This window comes from Paroedura picta, chromosome 17 (genome assembly GCF_049243985.1).
Source record: "Paroedura picta isolate Pp20150507F chromosome 17, Ppicta_v3.0, whole genome shotgun sequence".
NCBI classification, from domain to species: Eukaryota; Metazoa; Chordata; class Lepidosauria; order Squamata; family Gekkonidae; genus Paroedura; species Paroedura picta.
Genome location: NC_135385.1, coordinates 12,519,668 through 12,539,443, shown reverse-complemented (window position 1 = coordinate 12,539,443; position 19,776 = coordinate 12,519,668). Strand labels below are relative to the sequence as shown.

General features: G+C 48.5%; 2 protein-coding genes across 17 annotated transcripts in view; one reads left to right on the top strand and one right to left on the bottom strand.

The window, feature by feature from the left end:
* The window catches only part of PDILT (protein disulfide isomerase like, testis expressed), a 26,436-nt gene extending 13,295 nt beyond the window's left edge, over window positions 1–13,141 (bottom strand). Inside the window, exons 1-5 of the mRNA XM_077316331.1 lie at window positions 12,842–13,141; window positions 5,344–5,550; window positions 4,637–4,770; window positions 2,142–2,279; window positions 1,166–1,276 (exon numbers count right to left, since the gene is read on the bottom strand). Of these exons, the coding sequence (XP_077172446.1) occupies window positions 1,166–1,276; window positions 2,142–2,279; window positions 4,637–4,770; window positions 5,344–5,550; window positions 12,842–13,040 (789 nt within the window). The 5' untranslated portion in view covers window positions 13,041–13,141. The remainder of the gene's footprint in view (window positions 1–1,165; window positions 1,277–2,141; window positions 2,280–4,636; window positions 4,771–5,343; window positions 5,551–12,841) is intronic.
* Window positions 8,455–19,776, top strand: part of LOC143827086 (acyl-coenzyme A synthetase ACSM5, mitochondrial-like) — a 35,997-nt gene continuing 24,675 nt past the window's right edge. The window contains exons 1-3 of one of the 16 annotated variants that reach the window (XM_077316317.1): window positions 8,455–8,485; window positions 16,308–16,366; window positions 19,398–19,516. The gene's annotated coding sequence lies outside the window, so the exon portion shown is untranslated. Of the gene's footprint in view, window positions 8,486–8,880; window positions 10,012–11,773; window positions 12,823–13,143; window positions 16,199–16,307; window positions 16,378–17,862; window positions 19,517–19,776 lie in introns of those variants that run through there. The other 15 variants (XM_077316330.1, XM_077316329.1, XM_077316319.1 and 12 more) reach the window with 15 other exon arrangements.

The window sequence follows — 19,776 nt, the reverse complement described above, 5'->3', positions numbered from 1 at the left end:
GAGAGAATTATCTATCTATCTATCTATCTATCTATCTATCTATCTATCTATCTATCTATCTATCTATCTATCTATCTATCTATCTATCTATCTATCTATCTATCTATCTATCTATCTATCTATCTATCTACCTACCTACCTACCTACCTACCTACCTACCTACCTACCTACCTACCTATCTATCTATCTCTATCTATCTATCTATCGCAAAATACAAATCTATCTATCGCAAAATACAAATCTATCTATCTATCTATCTATCTATCTATCTATCTATCTATTATATTCTTATTCTATTATATGTATATTTCACTTTTTTTACAGAAGTCTCCACCTTGATAAACCATTTTTTATTCTTATTGTAACTCAGTACCCCATGCTTGCAATTTTATGTACGCAATATTGAAGAAATATTGTTTTACTCGTATTTGTACCATATTGTTTTAATTGTGCTTTGTGATGGCCTTTGGCGATATACCAATAAATGTTATCTCATCGTATTGTGCCATATTTATTTATGATTAAATTTATAGACGGCCAGTCCCAGCCCAGCTGGCTCGTGGCGGTTCGCATTAGAATAACAACCACATTAATACCCCGATGCAATCTACAGTACAATTCCCAATGTTGTTGTTGTTGTTATTATAATAGAGGCCCCAACTCTGCCGCTCACGGTCCTTGTGGCACCGGCTGACCCCAGGCGATGTTAGTCTCCTCTGATGGGCTTGCAAGAAGGGTTTGGAACAAAAGCAACAACTGGAAAGTTCTGCATGCTCCTCCCTCGCCAATGAGGAAACAGAGGGATATCTGGGATTTGGTTCACCCAGGTGTTCAGTTCAAACTTTATGAGAGTCGTTCAGACCAAGTTGTATGAAGTTAATGCATCAAAGACCAAAAGAATATGGTCGCTTGACACAATGCACTTTAAAACAGATCATAAAATAGAACTTAAAGTTATGCTACTTTAGAGCAGGGGTAGTGAAGCTGTGGTCCTCCAGATGTTCATGGACTACACTTCCCACGAGCCCCTGCCAGCAAATGCTGGCAGGGGCTCATGGGAATTGTAGTCCATGAACATCTGGAGGACCACAGCTTGACTACCCCTGATTTAGAGCACCCAGGTGAGTTCCCAGAAGGAACTCCCTTGCCCCTTGATGACACGTACCTCTAGATTATATTCTGTGACTAAATCCATGGTGAATGTTTTAATCAGCCGTGTCAACTCCACACCCTTCAGCTTGCCTTCTTCGGCCGCCTCGTTATAAACAGGCTTTCCCTGCAGCACAAGAGACGTGAGACATGAACAAAATGGGGGGGGGGGATCCATTGGCTGTAATGGCTCTTTTGAGGAAGTAACATGCAAAGCCAGGTCACTGGTCCAGCCCGCCCACCCTACCCTCCAAGCCTCCGTCCACCAAATCCAGGCTGGCTGAGCTTCCCAGGGATTCAACTCTGAGGCCTTCTGCATGCAAAGGAGGTGCTCTGGTGTCGGCCTGCAGCCAGCTTTGTCCACAAAAAGAGCCTAGAATATTTCCGTGGCTCAGACCATGCTGGTGGTCTTCTAGAATCATACAATCATAGAGTTGGAAGGGACCTCTTGGGTCATCTAGTCCAGGGGTAGTCAACCTGTGGTCCTCCAGATGTTCATGGACTACAATTCCCATGAGCCCTTGCCATCATTTGCTTGCAGGGACTCATGGGGATTGTAGCCCATTAAAATCTGGAGGACCACAGGTTGACTACCCTAATCTAACCCCCTGCACTATGCAGGACACTCACATCCCAATTCTAATCACACAATGCTAACGTGGGCAGTGTGGTATTATGTGGACACCCATGCACTGGGGAGGGGGGCTACATTTCCTCTTCTCCCCAACATGCAACATGGTTAGGAGGTTTGATAGGAGAGGCCCAGGTCCCATCCTCACTTGGCCATGAAGGCCCACTGGGGTGGTCAACAATGCTTAGCCGATGGCAGGAGTGGCCAAACCGTGACTCTCCAGATGTCCATGGCAAGGGCTCATGATAATTGCAGTCCATGGACATCTGGAGAGCCACATTTTGGTCACGGAAAGGAGAGAACCACACAGAGAAGAGCTGTGAGCTCTCTGGAAAACTCCGGCTGCCGATGCGATCAGTACCTTTTGGAAGACCACAATCATGTCCTCTCTGATGCCAAAGTGGGCAAAGACTTCGTCACTGGTTGTCATCCCGAAAGGGAGTTCTGGGGTGCTCCTGGCAGAATTGCACAAGGCCTCTTCCAGCCCTCCTTGAGGGTGCTGTTGAGAAAAGAGGGGTGGGAAGTCAGCCCACACAAGGCCAGGACAGGCTATGGCAACTCTAGAGATGGGAGGGAAAGGGAGAACCACGGGAGAGCCTGTTGGGTGCAGGGTAGTGTTTTCCAGCCCCACGTAACCCCAGAGTTTCCCAACATGTTTCCCAACATGTAATCCCAGAGGGATTCTGAAGCCTTGGAGCAGTTGGGAGGAATGTAGAAGAAGAAGAAGAAGAAGAAGAAGAAGAAGAAGAAGAAGAAGAAGAAGAAGAAGAAGAAGAAGAAGAAGAAGAAGAAGAAGAAGAAGAAGAGTTTTATCAGTGCCATGGCAACATCAAGGCCACCCAGGTGGCTGCATGTGGGGGAGCAGGGAATCAAACCCAGCATGTCAGATTAGAAGTCCACACTCCTAACCACAACACCAGACTGGCTCTCTATATTTACAGACACACACCCCTATGGTGGTTTTCTCTTTATTTGGGCAGGTTGACCAGCCCTCTCCCAAAATGGCCAATGATGGAGAGGACGGGAAGGGGAGGGGCCCCAGCTATTCAAAACTGTGCTTGACCCTGTTGGTGGCAGCTGGTATCCAGCAAGGTTAGTCGTTTTGGGGTTGGTTGGGTCCTTTGCTGTTTTTACCTGGGGGGGGGAGGGTGTTGGCCTGGCAGAGTAGCTTCAGGGGTTGGAGGGTGGGTGGGAACAGGAGCCTAGCTCCTTCACAGCCTAGATTCTGGTCACGGTGGTGGGCGGACCAGGTCACTGGCCAGTTTTGGGGCTTGCTGGGTGAGAACGGGGGCTTAGCTCCCACTGCTGCCTGGATTTTGCCCACAGGGGTGTGTGGAGCAGGCCTCCATTCTCCAGATGGATGAGTCCTCTTAGGGGTTGGTGTGTTTTTTACTCTGGGAGGATGGACAGGAGAGAACGAAAGGGGGCCTAGGACTGAGCCTGGTGGAGCAGGCTGCTGGGTCCCTTGGGGGGTGGATGAGGGTTGCATAGGGTTTTTAAAATTCCGGGTGGGTGATAGGGAGAGGGAGACCCCTGGAATGTCTGGGTGATGTCACTTCTGGTGACATATCACTTCCAGGGCATGGCAGGGAGGTGTTGCCGGCTGACATCAGTTCAAGGTTACTGCAAAGCCTGCAAACATTTTCAGGGGTTACACCATAGTCAAAAGGTAGAAAAAGGCTGGTGCTGTGGTTAAGAGTGGCAGCCTCTAATAGAAGGAGAAGGAGGAGGAGGAGGAGGAGGAGAAGAAGAAGAAGACGAAGAAGAAGACGAAGAAGAAGAAGAAGAAGAAGAAGAAGACGACGAAGAAGAAGAAGAAGAAGAAGAAGAAGAAGAAGAAGAAGAAGAAGACGACGACGAAGACGACGACGACGACGAAGAAGAAGAAGAAGAAGAAGAAGAAGAAGAAGAAGAAGAAGAAGAAGAGTTCTTAAATGCTGCTTTTCCCGACCCAAAGGAGCCTCAAAGCAGCTTCCATTCGCCTTCCCTTTTCCTCTCCCCACAACAGACACCCTGTGAGGTGGGTGAGGCTGAGAGAGCCCTGATATCACTGCCTGGTCAGAACAATTTTATCAGTGCCGTGGCGAGCCCAAGGTCACCCAGCTGGCTGCATGTGGGGGAGTGCGGAATCGAACCAGATTAGAAGTCCGTACCCCTAACCGCTACACCAAGCTGACTCGCTGGAACTTTGGGTTTGATTCCCCATTCCTCCACATGTAGTCAGATGGGTGGCCCTGATTTGGTCTCTTAGAGCTGTTATGTCAGGGCTCTCTCAGCCTCACCCACCTCACAGGGTGTCTGTTGTGGGGAGAGAAAGGGAAGGTGATTGTCAGCCACTTTGAGATTCCTTCGGGTAGAGATAAGCAGGGTATGTAAACCAATTATTTTTCTTTTTTTTGGAATATAGCTTAATAACAAACTCCGTGATGTAAAACCAGTAAGAACTCCAGGCTGTGTATCTCGGCGACTGGCTTTAATTACAAAATGGAGTGGATTTTAATTGGGAGCTGCATCTGCCCGAAAAGCAGAATCTGTACGGCTGTATAAATAAAAACAGCCAGACAAGAACATACGGAAATTCACAGCTAAGCATGTCTAGGTGGGCCTTTGGACAAGAACCGGTCAATAAAGGCTGAAAATGAGTGGTGATAACTATAACCTCAGCAAAAGGCCTGGGTAATTTGGAACGCCCAAATTCCAGGGATAAACATGGATGGGGAGAATTTTAGAAGAGTCTTGAACACCATTCTGTGAGGCTCATGACTCCCCCACTCCATCCACCCCGCCCCGTTTTCATGCAGCAAAGAATTCCTTTAATTCCACTTCATCCAAGGCTTCGTCCCATGGAAGGTTTACCTTTAGAAAACCAATCACAGCTAATCCTTCAGGGTCGATGAAGGCTTTTGCCTGGTCCGTGCTGTTGAGATGCATGATGCAAGATCCAATTTGTCTTCGTACCCATGTGACGAAGGCAGAGGCCTCCCTGACGCCTGCAAAGAGGGACGAATTGATTGGTTTCTGTGGGCATGAAAATATATAGACGATATACCACATTTAAAAACCTTTGGATCACAAATAGGACAGCCGCCGTCCATCTGCCAAAGAACTGGGGGTGAAACTAGGCAGACGTGCATGTTTTCGGGGGCTGTGCAAGGCTGAATTCTTTTAGACAAATGGGAATTCCTCAAATAATTCTTCAGCTTGCTGGCTCTTAAACCAGACGAAGGAGAGTCGGTTTTAATACCCTGATCTACACTGCCGAAAAGATTCACAGAGCCCGTTTCCGCATTTGGAACTCTGCTGCCCTGGCTCCCGTGCAGGAGCACAAATCTGGGGTGGACGAGGTGCACCGGGCCAAACTCTCCCTTATCCGGGAGCAGGAAGAGGCGGGGCAACCTGCCCCAGCTCAAACTCCAGCCTGCAGCCTGGCGTGAAATGGTCAAAGCGGCTTACAATGGCCTTCTCGTCCTCTCCCCACAACAGACACCCGGTGTGGTAGGCGGGGCTAAGGGAGCTCTGATGGGAAGCAGGACACCAGCAAGGTCACAAAACCGGCTGCTGACCTTTGCAGTCAATGGGATTGTTCCGATTGCCACCGACAAAGAATTTCAGAGTCGGAAAGTCCTGGATGTCGAATTCCTTCTGAAAAGCCTTCTGGTCTGTCACGTCGACTTTGCCAAGCCGGACGTCCACAGCAGCCCTTCTGAGTTCTTCAGCAGCTTTGGCAAACTCAGCAGCCAAGGTCTGAGACGGCCCGGATAAAGCAACGTCTGCAAAGACGCAAGACAAAAAAACAGGGAGGTCAGTGGAGGTCCCTCCCACCACCCTACGGTGCTTGTTCCAGAGTTCTGCTCAGCTTTCTTCTTCGTTCTGGTTTGAAATTCTGTTTCAGCTGCTACGGAGAACATCTAAAAGTGGAAACTGGGAGCACACACACTTTATTAGCAGGTAACAACTTCATAATTTCACGAGAGCCCTTTATTCCGGGCTGTTTATGTGCATGGATAAAATGTTGCCCTGAAAAATCTACAGTGCCCTGATAGTAAACTTATTCTCATATCACAAATGTTCTTTCCCAGTGTCTTCTCAAGGTGTGCATAGAAGAGAGGACATTTATTTACTCTGGGTATCTCTAAACTGCCTTTCTGGTACCTGCGACATGTCAGGCAGCTTGCAAATATATATAGCTAGTACCAAAGCCCGTTTTTAAAAGGGGCAGCAGCCAGGAGGGTGCGAGAGGGTGGCCACGGCTCCCTTTGCCCCGCAAAGTGGGCTAAACGGAGTGGACCCCCTCCCCACCAGCAGTGCTGACACGGGAGGCTCTGGTAAGAGCGCTTGCTGGGCTAAAGGGAGTAGAAAGCCCCCCCCCCTGCCAGCAGTAACTGGGCTTTGCGCCCACAGGGAGGCTGCAAACTCCTCCCGCCACCCCCGGCTCCCTCCCAGCAGGAGCGTATCTGCAGGCCTCCAAGCCCTGTTGCTGCCTCTCTCCTCATGGGCGACAATGGATGCTGCAGCCACAAGGCTTCTAGCAGGCAAGGAGGGAGAGCGGGAGCTGGAGGGGGAGGGCCAATCAGGGTGGACCTGGACGGACAGGGCTCCGGACAGTCTCCTCCCAGGAGACTGTTTCCCAAATATATAAGGGAGCGAAATAGTGTTAAAGATGTATATAAATGTAAATAAAAAAATACTCTCTTTACAGTCATAGAATCATAGAATCATAGAGTTCGAGGGGACCTCCAGGGTCATATTGTCCAAGCCCCTGCTCATTTAGACCAATGGTCCCCAACCCCTGGTCCGGATACCGGTACCGGTCCATGGATCAGTCAGTACCGGGCCGCGGCTCCTCCCCGTCCTCCTCACCAGCTGCTGCCTCGGGGGCTGCCCTGCCACTCTGCCACCGGCTCACCTTTGGTGCTCTCCAGCGGCCGCCATGGCTGGGGCTCCCCTCAGGGTGGTACTGCACAGATGCTGCTGGCAGCGCCCCCCAGTGGGCAGCGCCCCCCAGTGGGCAGCGCCCCCCAGTGGGTGGCGAAAAGTCAGGGACGCCGGCAGGAAAGCAAGTGGAGCAGGGGCTCAGGCGGCGGCAACGTCTCTCGGCAAAAGACTATCCCCCCTCGGGCCTCAGTAAGATTGTCAAGCATTGACTGGTCCCTGGTGATAAAAAGGTTGGGGACCACTGACGTAGACCAGAACGATAAAGGCTAAATAAAATGTTAAATGCTTTTAAATCATAAAATCATAATTAAATGGTAATTTCTATAAAATCTTTAAACTTATGACAACTATAAAAAATTCACAAAACTATAAAAAATTCACAAAAATGTAGTTCCCTGTGAAATGTTTGCAAAATATTATATAACACACACACACACACACACAAAAGACTGCAATGACACAATTAAAAAACCCCACAAAATGGAACAGGAATTAGCAGCATGATTAGTTCAGCAGATGCCAGTAAGGGCTCCAAATAATAATAATTTTAAAAATCAGTGAAACCAGTGATGAAGTCTGTAAGGAAATCAACCGCATAAAAATAGATCAGTTTATCTATCACATTTCCCACAGAAGAGCTTTTCTTTCCCATTTTATCCTCACGACAACCCTTTGAGGTGGGCCCGGGATTATGGGCTGCATGACTGAACGGGGAAATTGGACTGCAGGCCTCTGCAGCCCCAGACCACACCTCCAGTAGGCCTAATGTGGGGGAGAGATTCCTAAAACTGAGGGCCCAGCTCCAAAGCCCGGCTTGGCACACCTTCCCATCCGTCAACAAACCTCTGTAGCTAATCTCAGACAACAGGCAGGTTCATGCAAGCAAGCAAGCAAGCAAGCAGTCCTCAGAGAGCTGCAAGCTCTGGGTTGCGAAATACTTTGAGATTTTGGGGGTAGAGCTGGGAGTTGGCAGGATTTGGAACAGGGAGGGGCCTCAGTGGAGTTTAATGCAATGGAGACCAGGCTTCAGAGCAGGGGTAGTCAAACTGCGGCCCTCCAGATGTCCATGGACTACAATTCCTGGGAATTGTAGTCCATGGACATCTGGAGGGCCGCAGTTTGACTACCCCTGCTTCAGAGCAACCATGTTCTCCGGGGGAACTGATCTCTGTCACCTGGAATTGAGCTGGAATGCCAAGGGAGCTTCAAGTCCCACCTGGGGATTGGTGTCCCAGTCTTGTTCTTAAAGTAGTGCATGGCTCTCAACGTCCAGAACTTGAAATTGGGCCTGATTGTGAACTAGTGGGGCATGTTTTGGATTCTTGTGGCCGTTCAGAAGACCATCTCCTAGAATAAGGTTCTTTCATATTGCGGTGAGGGAGAGACGGACGAGGAGCCTGAACTGACAGCCATAAGAAAACAGTTGGCATCCCTGGTATATGGAAGGTTTCTTGTGATTAAGTGCCCTTAATCAAGAATTTTATTACATCAAGGCCGTTTAATGCTGTATTCTGGAGGGGGGGGACCTCTTACAAGGGTCATACCTGCTTGGCTTTGCTCAGGGCTATTACTGGAAAGTTCTCCGATTGATTAGCTTTCGTTACTGTTTAATCCAGAGATAAGAATAAGAGAAAATGGGACTGACTACTCTCCCTTGTTCAAAAGAGATCGGCTTTAACAATATGTTCTCCTTGAAAAAGAAGAAGAAAAATCCAAGATTCCTTACTGTGCTGTGGACCAAAGACCAAACCTTTCTTTGAACCGGCTCAGGTTTTTGATGGGGTTTTGTTACTGAAACTAACCAGATCGTGGCCTGGTTTTATAAGGTTCTGCCAGTTGCCCTCAATACCCAGACATCATTGAAGGGATGGTGAGGGAGGGGCAATTGAGTGTGGGGGGGGGGGCTGCGGGGAAATAGGTAGGGGGAGAGATGGGTGGCTAGGTGGGTGTTTGGGGGGGGAGAGGCGGTGAAGGGCGTGTGCGGGGTTAGTGGGGGAGGCGGACAGGTGCGGGAGGTTCCTGCCGGGCCGGGAAGCACAGCCGGTGCACCAGCGATGCGAGTGGCATGCTCCCCGGGGTCCACGGGAGGGGGTGGCTGCATGGGGGTGGGGGTGGGGGAGGGAGAGGGGCACGGGAGGGTTGGCGATGGGCGGGAAGCACAGCCGCCACATCAGTGAGTCTGCGGGCAAGGCGCCTGGCGATTGGCCCCTGCACTTGTCAGTCCGTAGGCAAAGGGGCCAATGTGCCCCCTTGCCCATCGCGGACAGGGCCCACCCCTACCCCCTTAGCCTTTTATTTATACCGCTTCTGCGGAGCGGTTACAGATAAAACGAAACAAAAAGCCATTTATGGCTGCATTGAACTAGATGTTTTTAAACAGGCTGAATATACGAAACCCACAGATGTCCAAATTCCTAATATAGAAAAAACAAATCAGATTTCAGCCCTGAAAGAGCAAGAGGAACTGCATGAAACAGGATACTGGCCTAGATGGACTTCCATCCAGGCTGATCCAGCAGGGCTCTCCTGACTTTCTAAGGAGGCTCTGTTCTGTTTGTCTTGTGAAACATGAAGAAGAAGAAGAAGAAGAAGAAGAAGAAGAAGAAGAAGAAGAAGAAGAAGAAGAAGAAGAAGAAGAAGAAGAAGAAGGTTCTTATATGCCGCTTTTCCCTACCCGAAGGAGTCTCAAAGCGGCTTCCATTCGCCTTCCCTTTTCTCTCCCCACAACAGACACCCTGTGAGGTGGGTGAGGCTGAAAGAGCCCTGAGATTCCTGCTCGGTCAGAACAGTTTTATCAGCGCCATGGCGAGCCCAAGGTCACCCAGCTGGTTGCATGTGGGGGAGCACAGAATCGAACCTGATGTGCCAGATTAGAAGTCCGTTCTCCTAACCACTACACCAAACTGGCTCTCAGTTTGGGAACACTGTTTAAAAACCTGCTGCTGAAGCTAAAATGTTGGGATGCCAAGCGAGGAGAGCACAAGGTTCAGAGTCCGTGGCCACCCTGGTGCCCCATTCCCCCCCTTTTCCAGCAGGTGACTCCTGGCAACGGAGGCCAGACGGGAAGGGCGAAAAGGTCTCTGCTTCCAGGTTATTCCTCCATGTCCTAAGAGACTTTGCCCTGGGTTTCACACAGCTGCCCTGCCCCTTTCCAGAAATGCCAGGGAACAGGCTTTGTGTGATAAAGCAGGTGCTGAAAGGACCTGCGGAACACGACCAAGATTCTTTGGGAAGCTACGGGAAGAAAAAGAGTCAACCACGCCTTTCTCCACTTCCCCCGAAGACCCAGAAGATAGGTAAGTACGATTCAACGAGGTGGTGAAATCTTTGTGTTTGGAGCTTTTGAAGTATCCATTGGATTCCTACTGGCCAGGAATATTCAAGCTGTAGTTCACCTGTTGGCTAGATGAATAGATGACCCTGGAGGTCTCTTCCAACTCTGAGGATTTACCGGTGGCTCAAAGGCGGGGCAGTCTTACACCTGGGATAAGCCCCTCCTCTATGTGGCAGGGTCAAGAGCTTTCTTGCAACCTTGTTGGGGAGGGGCTTCTCCCAGGATTCCTCAGTTTGTAGTAGAGCAGTCCGTCACAGGAAAGACACCAACCTCGCGTCAACCTGTGGTCCTCCAGATGTCCATGGGCTACAATTCCCACGAGCCCCTGCCAGCGTTTGCTGGCAGGGGCTCATGGGAATTGTAGCCCATGGACATCTGGAGGACCACAGGTTGACTACCCCTATGTTAGGAGACTCAGCAAAAACCCCTTGCTCTCCATAGTAAGACCCAAAACTCATCTCACCCTCTCTCTAGCTGACCTCCTCATGCTCTGGATGTGACCCACATCCTCTGACTATGGCTGACCTATGCAGAACTAGCTGGTATCCCTGAACCCCCAAGGTGGGGAAAATCAGACTGCCCCCTCTTCAAACCACTGAGAAGAAAGATTCACAGTAGGTGAAATAAATCTTCTGTTCTCCAGTGGTCTTCCGGTGGGGCAGCCTGGGACACGCAAAAGCCGGGCGTCTGGGTAGGCTCAGGGTTCCGAATGCGAGATCTGGGCAGAAAACGCTTAACGTGCAGGTTCTGAGAAATAGCCCTCCTCCTGCAGCCTTGCAAGGTACTCATGTCCAGATTAGGGTTCCTTTGGAGAAAATCAATGTTTTGCAGGGTGGACTCTATAGTATTGTCCCCTGCTGAGCTTCCTGTCCTCCTAAGGCTCAAATCTCCGGGAGTTTCTAAACCTGGTCCTTGCAACTCTACCCCCCTCCCACCACCACTGCTGATGGCCAGGGGGGGACCTGTGCACCAGGTAGAAATGGAAAGAAGCAGGGTGCTGCCGCAGGCATTTCTGACATTTCTTGATTTTTATGCATCTTCTTCTCTACTGGGTGCCTTGACCACCTTGCATCTTAGTCTCCCTGTACACACACAAACACACACACACTCTTGTGTTGCACCCACACACCCATCTTTCGGGCAGGGCACGAGGAGCCCAGAGGTGCAGGAGGGAGCGTGGTGCTTGAATCACCATGTGAACCAAGGATGCCGTGTGAGATATTTCACATATATATCATATGCGAGAATCTGATTCTCACACCGTTTGTTTTTTTTTTTGCTGAATCCATCCAGGGATAATTTGCAGGAAAGAGCATTGGAGATAAAATATTAGGAAAGTCCCCTTTGAGAAACCGGCCTGCGGAGATGGTTAAGGGAGATTTCACCTGCGGAGGTGGCTTTTTTGCCCCAATTAATCTCAGCAGAACAGTCGTGATTAGTCACACCGGAGGAATCTGCTTCCAGGCACCCTTGAGTTGTGGCAAATGCTCTTTAGAAATCAAAACAGCCCCCCCCCCCGCAGCAAAGAAGACCTGCCCCCTTCTTTGTAGGAAACATTTATGATCACAACTAGTCATATGCAAGGTCAAACTACTACCTCCTCATTCCTTGCCATCTGCGTTTGCCCCTTACTGCAGGGGTAGTCAACCTGCGGTCCTCCAGATGTCCATGGACTACAATTCCTATGAGCCCCTGCCAGCGAATGCTGGCAGGGGCTCATGGGAATTGTAGTCCATGGACATCTGGAGGATTGCAGGTTGACTACCCCTGCTAGCTAGAGTACATATTGTTATTCCCATAATGTTTTACAAGGCCACATGACTTGAGGGGGAAGAACACAGCACACAGCCAAAATACACCACTTCCAAAGAATTCAGGAGCTAGCACAGCCCACACACCTGCCCCCTTTTCACCTGCTGCCTCAAACACAAACATTACTACATTTAGCTACCTTATCTTTGTTTGTTCAGTGAGTCACTTCTGACTAGCTCCCCGATATTTCCATGTTCAGAATTTCAAACAATATATGCCTGTGTGTTACAAGACTGTCAGATTCAGCGAAAAGCTTTGCTCCAGTTGAAAAGCATTTTAAAAGATATTTTGTGTGTGTGTGTATACTGCATTTCCCGTCTACCACATGTTTCAGATCTATTATCCGGTTAGCATCCTCACAACAGCCCTGTAAGGTAAGCTGGTATTATTCTCATAGGACCGGTGTAAACTTAGAGGGCCTGACTAGGGCCTGGGAGGCTGCAGGCTCTTTCCCAGCCTGACCTACCTCACAGGGCTGTTGTACAATGCCTCGAGAAAGAACAGGACACAAATGTCCAGTCAGATGGCACATTCTGGATACGGAACCAACCAAATGGTTTTGCGTCTGAAACTGAGTAAGGGCCTTCAAAAAAAAAATTAAGCAGTGAGCTCACTTTCTCTTTTGAGAAACTAAGCCTCCTCCTTAAAATACTCAAAACACTGTCAAGCATGATGCACGTTTTCTCACACTGATAACGCACACATCACAGCACTGCACGGATGTCGTTCTGGACGCAGCTCCCAACTGTGACCCTCCCCTGCAGCAAAACCAACACATGCTGACCCGCACATGGATTGCACATTGTCTCCAGCGCAGGGGCTCTGTCCAGATAAGACACCTGAGATATCTGAAATGCCTTTCAAGAAAACAAAAGACACCTGTAGATTTTAGCAAGCCGCGAATGCGTTCAAGCTCCATTGATTCCAAGTCAAACGTCGCACCCCCAAAGCCTCGACAGACGTAAGTGATCAATACTTACAGAACTCCACCAGCAGGTACCGGTTTTCCGCCAGAGCCCTATCGAAATTGCTTTTCTTTAAGATTAAAACATTGTCCTCCTCTTCGATTTTGGGGAGAGCCGTTTCCTCAGGCTGCCCCCCCGTTGGCTCAACGCCATTGGCTGCTGCGTAGGCTCCGAAACTGAGGAGAACGGGGAGCCACGGTATCCTCATCCCCATCGTCCACTGCTTCGTAGGCACCCAGAGGGGACTAGAAAGGGTCCTGGGAATGCCTGGCCCTGGCTAATACGTCCCTGGGCTTATCATGGGGACACGTGGCAGCATTCCCACACCACAATAGCGAGAGCAGGGCTTGCCACAAACAAAGGTGACCTCCGGTCTCCTTGGAAAGCTGGCTGACTCTTTGGAAAGGAACCAAAAGGGAAAGCCGGCAGCCATGCGAGGCCCTGGCTTAGCTTGATAAACAGTGAGAACGGGCTTTAACAAAAAGTGGAAGAAATGTGAATGAAGCCACGGAGATGTTTGAGGATGAGGAGACCTCTCTCTCTCTTCCTTCTGGTCTTTTATTACTGGGGAAGTTTGCATGGCCTTTCTGCCTATTACTCTTTACACCAGAAGGAACTAGGGCAGAGTCTGCACTTACTTTGTTTATTCCATTGTCAATCCTGTTGAATTCAGATCGATTTGAACTCGGGTCTTCCTCTTCCGCCCCCTCCCCATTGAAACAGGAAAGTTTTCTGCACATGGTGAGGATACTTCAGAAGGGGGGGGGAGCCAAGCCGCCTCTTTCTTTTCTTGGAGGGGGGGAGAGAGGATCGGAGAAGGCAGAGGAGGGAGAAAAAAATCCAAGACCGACAGGAGTTGAGAGAAATTAGGGGCTTCTCCTTTAAAGCAAGCTTGACACATGGCCACCTTTGGCCAATCAGGGTGTCTCTACCACGGAGGTTCAAAACAGCCTGCTTTCTCAATCCAAATCTTGAAATATTGAGGTTTAAAAGCACTCTAAGATATCGCACAATAAAGGTAGGGTCACTCCGGATCAATCCTTCTTGCTGCAGAAGGAAAATTTAAATCGGCGCAAATCAAAATGGAAATTGCATTCTGTGTAGACGGCAGGGACTGAATCAACCTGGGATTGGAATAAAAGCTACCTGCAGTTTACACCCAGGTCATGAGAACTATTAGGATTGTTGCCCATGAAGGATTAGGTCTTAATTATATTACAAAACATGAGGCCCAATTTTTGCAGAACAAATTTCCCCAAATCCCAAAGCTCTGTGTTCTTCCAAAGATCCATAAGAGTCTTTCCCAGACTCATGCCACCAAAGGTTTTCTGAGTCACTCTAAGACCTATCATGGCCCAGCAGGGACGATTTTTTGAACTTTTATCAACATTTTTGAACTTTAATTTGCAGAGATACTCACCATACTCTGCTTCGGTATTAAGAGACACCATCCACTTTATTAATGTTGTTGAATCCTTAGTTCAGGGGTAGTCACCTTCCCGCTCATATTCTGTTGAATTTATTAGACATTGTGCTGGAAAACAATTGCTTTGGATCTTTATTTTTACAAACTTGTGGTCATTCAATGGGAAGCACCATGGCTCCTGTAGGGGCTAATCTATTTATGCTGTACATTGAGAGAGCATGGCTATGGAACCCTAATATTAATCTGTTTTTGTAGGTATTTTTTCTGTGTGTGTATTTTCTCAATGGTATCTTTATTATTTGTACTCATTTGTACAATTTGTACTCATTTGTACAATGAGACGTTTCAGGACTTTATTGATTCGTCGAATTACCAGCATAGCACAATTAAATTTGTAGCACAGAAGGATTTTAAACAAATCGCTTTTTGGGACACTTTAATTATTTGGACACTTGAATGCACATGGCAAATTGGTGGTCTTTTCATACTAGAAACCCACAGACTGCAATACCTTATTGCATTAAAATTTGTTTCATCCCATGCTTCATCAAGAAGGACGTAGATAAAATTGAAAGGGTACAGAGGAGAGCGACGAGGATGATCTGGGGCCAAGGGACCAAGCCCTGTGAAGATAGGTTGAGGGACTTGGGAATGTTCAGTCTGGAGAAGAGGAGGTTGAGTGAGGACATGATTGCTCTCTTGAAATATCTGAAAGGCCGTCACGTAGAGGAGAGCAGCAGAAGATAGACGCTGCAGTAATGGATTTAAACTACATGGAGAATGATATCGGATAGCTATCAGGAAAAAAATGTTCACAGTCAGAGTAGTTCAGCAGTGGAATAGGCTGCCTAAGGAGGTGGTGAGCTCCCCCTCACTGTCAGTCTTCAAGCAAAGGTTGGATGCACACTTTTCTTGGATGCTTTAGGATGCTTAGGGCTGATCCTGCGTTGAGCAGGGGGTTGGACTAGATGGCCTCTATGGCCCCTTCCAACTCTATGATTCTGTGATTCTATGCACCTAAGCAGTGGGACACAAGCGTAGCAATGATAGAATTATGGGATTTAAGCAGGTTAGTGATCACTCACTATTTCTCTAATAGAAAGGGGTTACAGACAGTCACAACAGTGCAAGAGAGAGAGTCGGTGACTCAGTGCAAAAGTCTTTTAAAATACAAGAAAAAGCAGCTGCTGAACAGAATTGCTCGTTCTTTCACATTTTTGGCTTATGCCTATCAACAGAAGAATATTATTAATAGCCATTGGCATTTGATGGCTTATATACAGAGGTGTCAATATAAACCTCTTTTCCCATCCCCATAATATTAGAGAACTAATCACCTCCAGGGATAGAGGAGAGGTTTATATTTAAGGAAGCTTCCAAAAGAAAAATTTTGTTGTGGTGTTTGTTCTATCTGCAAATTAATGTTAGAGGTTGATTAATTTCTTAATCCCTATAATGATGTTAGGATTTTGGTTAATCCTTTCATTAATTGTTTAACTAAAAATGTGGCTTATCGTATATAGGTGTTTCTACGAGACCCTTGAAAGGAAGAAAAATGGAACATATCTCGTGTATCAAACTTCACATTAAAGATGTACCTTTAACAGAGCACATTGACTAATTGAAGCATAGCTTTGGAGATTAGAGATTTTTTGACATTGCCACATCAGAGAATCAATATTTCCTGTAGATTGTTACTGAGGGAAAGTTATTTGTGCATTGGATATATTAATGCCTCTTGGATTGAACACAATGTGGGGCCTGCCTTGTTTTTTGTAGGGTTGTCCCTTTAAGTGACACTGGAACAAGCATTTGCCATTTAGGGCAAGTTATTTTAAAACTATGACACAGTGAAGTCATTTTGAGGTCCTTGCACAGACAGCGTTCGGAACATATAGAATTCTCCACTTTGAAAATTGAACGTACAGTCTATGGGATAGTCTAAGGTATATAATTTTTGACATTATGGATATAGTAATACATTATGTATCTATCAAGTTGCTGTTTCTAATCCCTAACTGTATGTAGCATTGATTTGTTTTCTTTGAATTACAGGATGAAGGTCTGATTGTCAGACTAAGGAACTACATTGGAATATTATAATTGCATGCAAGGTACAATGAAGGTAGAAGCTGGATGTATTTTAGGTTATGTGGAATTAATCACTTATATTTGTACTACGGATGAAAGTGGCACACATTGAAATCAAGAGTAAATTGGGACCTCATTTTAGCTAGGCCAGTTCTTCTTCTTCTTGTGCAGCTGCTGGTTGAAGAAGAATGCCAGTGATGGGAAGCTCACCACCTCCTTAGGAAGCCACGCATACTGTAAAAAAAATTCCTAATATCCAGCCAGTCCCTTTCTACCTGTAATTTAAACCCATGTTGAGGAAGGACTTGGCAGTTTGACTGAGGCCTAAAATCCTCCCCGTTAATCCCTTAAATTCTGTCCGCCTCCTCCCAGCCATGGCAGCGGTGGCAGAAAGGTGTCTCGGGGAATCTCTGTACAACTGAGACGGCGTTCCTGGAGCACAGAGGCGCAACCCCTGCACCCCTCCCCAAGGGACAACCTGGGGGAGCTGAACTGGGACTCTAATGGAGGCGCTGGGAAGAGACCCAGTGCTGGCATCCCTCCAGGAGACCCTGGTGGACTTTAGTGGCTTGTTTTGTAAGGGGGGAGGATGTATATACCGGAACCCCTCCGGGGCTCAGTACTGGCCAAGGCCACAACAGTATGATTGCGGGTCATTGTGGCTTCATGAAGACCTACACCCTGGTTCTCAGGCAGCTTTGGATGCCGCGTGTCCGTGGAGATGGAGAGGCACGTGTAAGGGCTGCTCTGTTTGCCTTGCTATCAAACGGAGATGGGTGAATCCCTGGGTCTCTTGCAACCCTTTGGTTCACTGAGTCTCCTGAGGGCGGTCATCTCCATGGACTTCCCCCAAGCCATGGTAAGATAGAAATCTGGGGGTGGGGGTGGATCTCTTCTCCAAACGGGCACACTCCGTGCCATGTGCCTCCTTACCCACAGCCCTCGGCCTGGCCGAGCTGTTTGTCCAGCCCATCCTTAGATTCCACGCTTTTCTGAGTAAGGTTTTGCCAGACGGAGGTTTTCAGTTCACTGTCTGGTTCTGGGGGGCCCGGTTGAAATTTGTGGGGGTCTCAGTTCTGCTTACCACCCGACAATTAACGGCCAGACTGTGAGAGTCAATCAGATCTTGGAGCAGTACCTGCGCTGCTTTATAAACTATCAACAGGATGACTGAGCATCAATCCTGCCCCTTGTAGAATTCACTTATAACGATGCCCACCATTCCTGCAAGGTGTGCTCCCTTCAAGCAAGGTTTGAAGTGGCTTAAGGGTATGCTCATGTCTGACCCTTGGGGTGACGCCCTCCAGCGTTTTCATGGCAGACTCAATACGGGGTGGTTTGCCAGTGCGTTCCCCAGTCGTTAGCGTTTACCCCCCAGCAAGCTGGGGACTCATTTTACCGACCTCGGAAGGAGGGAAGGCTGAGTCAACCTTGAGCCGGCTGCTGGGATCGAACTCCCAACCTCATGGGCAGAGCTTCAGCCTGCATGTCTGCTGCCTTACCACTCTGCGCCACAAGAGGCTCATTTGCCTTGATATAGGGGTGGCCAAACTGGCTCTCCAGATGTCCTTGGACTACAATTCCCAGCAGGGGCTTGTGGGAATTGTAGTCCATGGACATCTGGAAGGCCACAGCTTGGCCATGCCTGCCTTGGTGGATAAGGTACAGGGCCATTGCGCACCAGGATCTATGTGGCAAATTGGTTGTGGGACGAAAAAACACCATTTAAAATTGTGGAATTCATCGTTATGCATACCTGGCTTTGTAGTGGAATCCAGTTGCATTTCTATCATTTCCCACAGGTTTCCGGTCTCGGCAAAAATCGCTAGCCAGGAAGCGCTATTGCCGAGCTCGTCCCGCCCCTGGTCGTCAAGCAGCCAATGGGCGGCCGTTATCATGCTCCCAAAAAGCTCCTTTCCCTTTAAGGAAGTTTAAAAAAAACAAACAAACAAACACACGTTGCAACAAATCTGCGTTGATTCGTTGCAACGGAGAGACCCATCTAGGTAGCAGGTGGTGTTTGAGCTGCCGTTTCATCGTTGACACGCTCCCCCCGAGTGGAAAAAAAATTAACCCCCCACCCGGCACGGGCGCGATTTTTGGCCGAAAAAAGAGTGAAAAATAAAGGGAAAATAAACCAGCAAATGGGGCTGTGTGTTGTTTCGTGCTTGGTGACTTAAAACTGCTCTGCAGCCAGGGAAGCCTCACTGGGTAAACGAAGGCTCGCCGGTGCGTTGATCTCCACTCGCTCGGAGAAAAAAAAATGGCGATCGCTTCGCCGGAAGTTCAGAGGAGAGAGCCAGGGGGAGGGACTTTGCAGAAACCGCAACAGTGGTAACGCACAGAACTTTCCCGCTAGTGTTGCAGATTGGTTGCAGGAGTGTAGCGCTTTCCGGAGGGTGAATCCACTTTTTGGGATTTCCCTGAAAGCGCTACAACGAAGCGCTTTTTGCGGATCGGTTTCAGGAGTGTTGCAGATTGTCAATGACATTGTGCATAACAGCAAAACAGTAGCGATTTCAATTTGTAACCATTGTGCTATTTTGGACGAGTGCGGAATGGCCCACAGCATGTCACACGGCGTTTGGTTGTTCACAGCAAGGGGCAGCAGAGCTCTGCTTTAAAACAGTTACAATTCCACACCCAGAGAAAGAAAAGGTTTTCTTTTGGGACGTCTCAAACCAAGGAACGTCAGGGTGTTGAAGCAGGGTTAGCTACTGTGGCTACTATTTCCATCAGGTAACACAGAACATCTACTCCAGGAGTTGCCAAATTGTGGCTCTCCAGATGTCCCCTGGCAGGGGCTCATGGGAACTGTAGTTGTTATTCTCCTTGCAATCCATCCCCGTTTCTCTGCCACGTCTCCACGCCTTATCAGAGGCCTGGGAAGACTTTTCCCCTCTCTCCCTGGCCCCACCCCCAGGTTCCCCAGCCTCTCAGTGGCTGATGTCGTTTGATATCAGCCTACTCCTCCTTTGGGCAGGGATTTCCTGGGAAGCCTGCAGGGTGGGAGAGAGACGCCAAACAACTGTGATCTTGCTGTCATTCCTGTAGCGCCAGGCCGGCCCTTTTGAGCAAAGCACCGGCCAAAACTCCGTGGAAGAACCATCTCCACTAAAGAGGACTCCCCTCTCCAGCTTGACCCTGGCCAACTCTTCAACCAGTCGAATGAGGTAATTTGTTTCGAGTTCAATGTTTTCCCTTCCCCTTGAAGTCGCAGTCAAGGCAAATCCCTTGCGGAGAACCCCTTCTCAGTGAATACACCGAAATGCTGCTTGTTCAATGCCAGGCCTTAAAGAAAAACAACCCAGGGGGAAGGGAGAATAATGCAATACTGTCGGTGCCAAAACTTTGCTTGCCTGCCCTCCGCTGACCTCAAACGCCCTCCGAAAAGCTGGAATTTACAGCTTCCCGAGTCCTGGGATGGCTGATC